Source organism: Olea europaea, unplaced genomic scaffold, assembly GCF_002742605.1.
Source record: "Olea europaea var. sylvestris unplaced genomic scaffold, O_europaea_v1 scaffold2255, whole genome shotgun sequence".
NCBI lineage: Eukaryota > Viridiplantae > Streptophyta > Magnoliopsida > Lamiales > Oleaceae > Olea > Olea europaea.
In genome coordinates this window covers 36,787-42,240 of record NW_019240599.1, presented here as the reverse complement: position 1 = coordinate 42,240, position 5,454 = coordinate 36,787, and the positions used below count along the sequence as shown (strand labels likewise).

At 38.2% G+C, this 5,454-nt stretch overlaps 1 protein-coding gene and 1 non-coding gene across 2 annotated transcripts; one reads left to right on the top strand and one right to left on the bottom strand.

The window, feature by feature from the left end:
• The first annotated feature begins 2,252 nt into the window (after nucleotides 1–2,252).
• LOC111381090 (protein OSB4, chloroplastic-like) lies at nucleotides 2,253–4,178 on the top strand. Its single transcript, XM_023004813.1, has one exon. The coding sequence runs from the start codon at nucleotides 2,416–2,418 to the stop codon at nucleotides 3,823–3,825; it is 1,410 nt and encodes a 469-aa protein (XP_022860581.1). The 5' UTR covers nucleotides 2,253–2,415; the 3' UTR covers nucleotides 3,826–4,178.
• Nucleotides 4,179–4,806: 628 nt separating this feature from the next.
• Nucleotides 4,807–4,878, bottom strand: TRNAE-UUC. Its single transcript has one exon. It is a non-coding gene; the product is annotated as a tRNA-Glu (tRNA).
• Nucleotides 4,879–5,454: the final 576 nt, after the last annotated feature.

The window sequence follows — 5,454 nt, the reverse complement described above, 5'->3', positions numbered from 1 at the left end:
AAACTAAACTTATTCTTGTAATTATATTTTTTATTAGATTTAATGCATATTTTTCACTAATAAAATAATAAACTAAACAACAAATATTAGGTTGCATGATTAAATTATACAAAAAAAAGTCGCTTGCGCAACTTCGCAACTTTGCACATATGTGTACGGAGTGTCCACAAATGTGTGTGGACTCTGCACAGAATATGCGGACACTTCGCACATTTCGTGCAGAGAGTCTGCAGTTAGTGTGGACACTCCGCACAAAGTGTCCGCAATGTGTGGACTGTCCGCACAATGTGTGGACACTCCGAACATTTCGTGCGAAGAGTCCCACACAAAGTGTTCGCAACGTGCGGACAATCCGTACAAAGTGTTCGTAATGTGCGGACTGTCCGCACATTTTGCGAAGACTTCGCACAATCTATGCGAAGTTCCCGCACAATGTGCGGAGTCTCTGCACGTTGAACTCCCCGCATATTTGGAGATGTGAACACACAACATGTTTACCAGAAGTGAGATAAAAAACTAAAACAAATACAGGCATAAAAAACATATAGCATTGGAAAGTATTGCTAAATATAAACCTCTTAAATTGAAGGTCCTTAAACGTCGATCAGTAAAATTAGGTTGCACTTCATGCATCATATTTTTCAGTTGAGGATTCTTCATAAACATCCGCTTTCTCTTTCTTTCGCAAGCTCGCCTATTCTTAAACCAATCACCAACATTTTTTTCTGAAATAATAGGATTATGTGGCGATATGATTGACACTATATATAGAATTTTTGCATTGTTTGGACTTTTATTTCCTCCATCAAATATGCACTGGAAGAAAATTAACCTCCGTAGATGTAGGTACCCAACGTAGTCTTCCCATAACCGTTTTGCCGACAGGTAAGCGGAACAGCTAAAAAAAAAGAATAAAGAGAATGACTCGTTGAAAACTCGAAGATGAAGTTTGACAATAGTATATAAGAAGAGATCAGGAATGTGGGTTGAAGAAGAACATAGAAGAAAATCATAAATGCCACAACACCAAAACGAAAATAAAATGGAAATGAAGATATCAATCAATTTTGTAGCTGAAAATAAGGAGTATGGTTGTGAGCATAAGGAGCATGGTTAGTATGGTTGTCAGCATGATCGTAAGTATGGACAAGGCAATAAATAAAAAAGGAAGGGAAAAAATAAACATGAATAGTAAAATGAGATTATTTTACTGTTCTATCTACAGTGTCATCCCATTCCCCTTTTCAATAGAAATTAGATATATCAAGGATTCCGAATGTTTCTTGTTTTTTTGATATAAATACAAAAGTTAAGAAGACTAACTTTCTGAATTAAGGACTTGTTCGGTGGTGATTTTGAGGATTGATTTTTTGAACGTTAGGGAGAAAAATGGGTCCCACCTGTGAAAGACGAAGTCAAAAATAATAAAATAACAATAAAAAATTTGTTTTTTTTTGGGAGGAAAAATCAATACGAAACATGCACTAACGTTTTGTGGGATTGCCATGTTCTAGTCGCTTGAAGTTTCGTGGTCTCTGACATCTATAGTAGCAGGGAAGCGCAAGAAACAAAAGTGTTGTTGCCTGTGTCATTACTAATTGGTCATCTAAGAGGTTGGTAGCTTCTGTATTTATCATATGTGATTATGTACGAGTATCATATAGTGAATTATTGGGTGGACAGTTGCAGATATCAACTCAAAAGTTACATGGCCAAGCAATGTGTTATTGAACAATTGCAAGGTGGCTTTATAACCTTGAAAAAAATGAGTTTTAAAGAAAGATGCTCAAATCGAGGCTAAATTACAACATCGCTGGGAAGTGACTGCACTAAATGACTTGTTTGGTTTAGTTTTATATATATACAAATCTCATAAAATGTGTAGCTAAACATAAATTTGACAAAAAAATTAGTGTTCGAAAATGGGGGCTAAATAGGCTAAATGATCAAAATAAAGGCCCCGTTTGGTAGGAATTTTTTGCTTCAAAAAATTGATTTTTTGACCGTTATTTTACTATTCAAATTGTAATTTTTGACTTCTTCTCTCACATGTGGACCCCACTTTTCTTCTAATGGTCAAAAAATCAATTCTCAAAATCCCTACCAAACGGGCCCAAAGAGTAGGTGCTTATAATTCATTTTGAAACTTTATATGAGGCTGCAGAACAAAAAATGTTACCACTAAACATAATGAGTCAAGAACTCGCTAGCGCGACTTTTATTACAAAAATCAGCAGCGTCGAGGTATTTTTGGATGTAAAGCCTTTCAACTCTTTTCCAAATCCACGGACCACGCTCCTTTAAGGCTTTTCCTCTACCTTCGTTAGAAAACCCAAAGCCCTCAGAAACCCTAAATCAATTCCGTTCATTCACTTTGAATTCTCTCCCTGACTTCACAGTGCAAGAATCATAACCATGAATTTCTTGTCCAGAGTCAAAATACCACACCATCTTTTGATCACTTCTCCTGTACCAAGAAAATGCCTCTTTTCACTTCGCCCTATCTCTTGCTCCCAACAATCCTATAGAACTGGCACGGATACTACTTCTAATAGTAAACTGAAAGTCCAAGAACCCAAGAAACCCAGCACCCAGAAATATTCAGAATCATCTTTGAGTTGGTCTCAGAGGGTCAAGAAACAAGCAGAGACGCTGGCTGTTTGGCCAAGGCCAACTGAGATCCCATATCAAGCAAAGGTTGCTAATTCTGTGAATTTGATTGGCTATGTAAAGACTCCGGTTCGTTTTGAGTCTACGCCTGATGGAAAACACTGGGCTGTAACGGCAATTTCTCAAGAAAATGGTAATGATAACAAGTCTTCGTTGATTCCGATAGTGTTTGAGAGTGACTTGGCTCATGTGGTTGCTTGCCATGTGAAGGAGAATGATTGTGTTTATGTGGCCGGGCAGTTGAGTGTGGACCCTTTGCCGTTGGTGTTGAGTGAGAGTCTTGGTAAGTATCATGTTGTGGTTCAAAATCTTAATTTTGTGGAGGGATTGAAAAAGAGTCTTGCGACCAAGAAAAAAGGGGTTTCAACGGTTGAGGAACCTGTTAATAAATGGGGCGCTATGAAAAAGGAGGTGTCAGTTGTTTCAGATGATGGTGATTCTACGGCGGAGGATGACGAAACTCTAAATCGGGAACGGAGAGATGCATTAGAACATGCGAAAAATTCAAGGTCTTTGGGCATGAAGAATGATGATGGCTCAATCAGGGGTTCTAAGGCAGCCGCGACACCGGAAGCTGCTGCATTCGAGGACAACAGGGAAAGAGTATTTGGGAACGAGTCTAAACCAGAAAAAGGTAATGTGAAGAGCGGAGAGATTGCTAGCAAGAAAAGAAATGGAGAGACGAACTTCGATTCTTGGAGGGATCTTGTGAAAAATCCTGAACAGTGGTGGGATTTTCGCCAACACAAGTCTAATGGATTGGTTAAAGAAAAGCACCCAGATTTTAAGCACAAGGAGAGTGGTGACGGACTCTGGGTCGACAATGCTCCAAAATGGGTATTAGCAGGGCTTGGAAAGTTGGAATTTGATGTTATGGTTTTTCGTGCAAAGCAAGTGCAATATGGTCAAGGGATTAAACGAGATGGAAAAGGGGATGATTCCTGGAAGAACTTGGTGGAAAATCCTGATAAATGGTGGGACAATAGATCAAACAAGAGGAATCCTAAACAACCTGACTTTAAGCACAAAGAGACAGGTGAAGTACTATGGTTAAACAGATCGCCAGACTGGGCATTGTCTAGGTTGCCACCATTGAGAGATGGTCAAACTTCTGCTGCTGGAAAGAAGAATGATTACACAGGAGGGAAGCTATGAGAGACCCTTGAAAAGGGTTCCAACCGATTGGAGGACTTCATAGAGTGGCATCTTTGTTCTATCTTAGTGTCTGAGGTTTTAACACATGAATGTTGATGCTCCATAGGGATTGCAGATGTTGCGGGTTTAAGATTTGATTCAACAACTGAAAATCAAGATGAAAGAAGATGAAAGAGAAGATGTGTTTGAAGTTCTAACTGTTTTGGTTTTTCCCTTGTGATATCTGCTGATGTGGTTTATATTTATTTTGTAGCTCTTTTGCGGATTTTGTTTCATGTTATGCCCTTATCAAGTACTCCATCAATATTTTCCCTTTCGACGGATTCATTGAATACATTCCATTTATTCTGTTTCGTTGAAATTACTATTACTATTTAATCTTTACTCATCTAATCCCAGTTTGAAGAAGTTGGGTTTAAGGGAATTGTAGTTGACCCTGAATCTAAGGCTACTAGGCCAATATGGCCGCGACCTGTAACACTAGCAAGAATGTTGATCATGATGGCCATGTGCTGCAACAACTGCATTTCGAGCGCAACAAATCATTACGAGTCAAGTGGCACTCCATTTTCTACGATGAATATGAACTTTTGATTGTGCTGATACCCTCCCTGCTGTTTCGTAGAACCACTTCATTTACATGTGCTTATATGCCACAGTGATTGTGTATTAGCAAGTCATTATTTATATAAAATAAGAATATCATGTTGGACTGAATTTGTATATATGCTTGAATGTCTCTTTTGTGCCATGATGAAACCCGCAACTATCTACTTTGTCTATGGCTTTCTTGTCGATCGATGGTTTGATTGTTATGTTCTTGGACAAAGTAAAAATTAAGATTTTAGCAATTTATTCATAGTGGAAACTGTTTTGATTGTTATGTTGTCGGACAAAATAAAAAAATTATGGTTTTTTACAATTTATTCATACTGGAACCGTGCTCTACTGTCATTCTCTTGAGAGTCGTTGAAAAGATTATTCCATTGCCGGGAATCGAACCCGGGTCTCCTGGGTGAAAGCCAGATATCCTAACCGCTGGACGACAATGGAAGGTTGAACATCAGTCCTACCATTTTATATTTATTTAATTCTTTATGACGTCAAAGGATTTAAATGCAAGATAAAATAGATTGGGAACCCATTCGTTACTAAGGCGATAAGTTGGCGACTAGTTCTATGATTTTCTTGGTAGGCAACTAATTTCGTTCGCTATAGCTATCCGTTCCTCAGCTGACTGATTTTAGAAATACTTTGTACAAATAGCTTCTCAACCTTTTTATGCTTAACCTTTCAAGAATGTAGCAGTAGCTCCGGTGAATAATTTTTCATTGACATTTAAAATACGGGCAACTCTCTAAAGAAAAAGAGAGGAAAACAGAATTGCAAACCCCAACTACCACCGGCCCACCTCCCATCAGGTGAGTATTTTGACTGATGGATTAGTGCCTGAAGTGCTCCAATGGAGATGATTGAGAAGAATAAGGGTGTGTGTCTTAAAAGGGAACATAAGATGTTGCACGAGCATCTCATTCGACAATTATGTCCCTTAAATTTATCAACTAACAGAATTTAGTCATACATTGTAACTCTTAGTTGTTTATTTGTCAGCCCTGTTTGGTCCACATT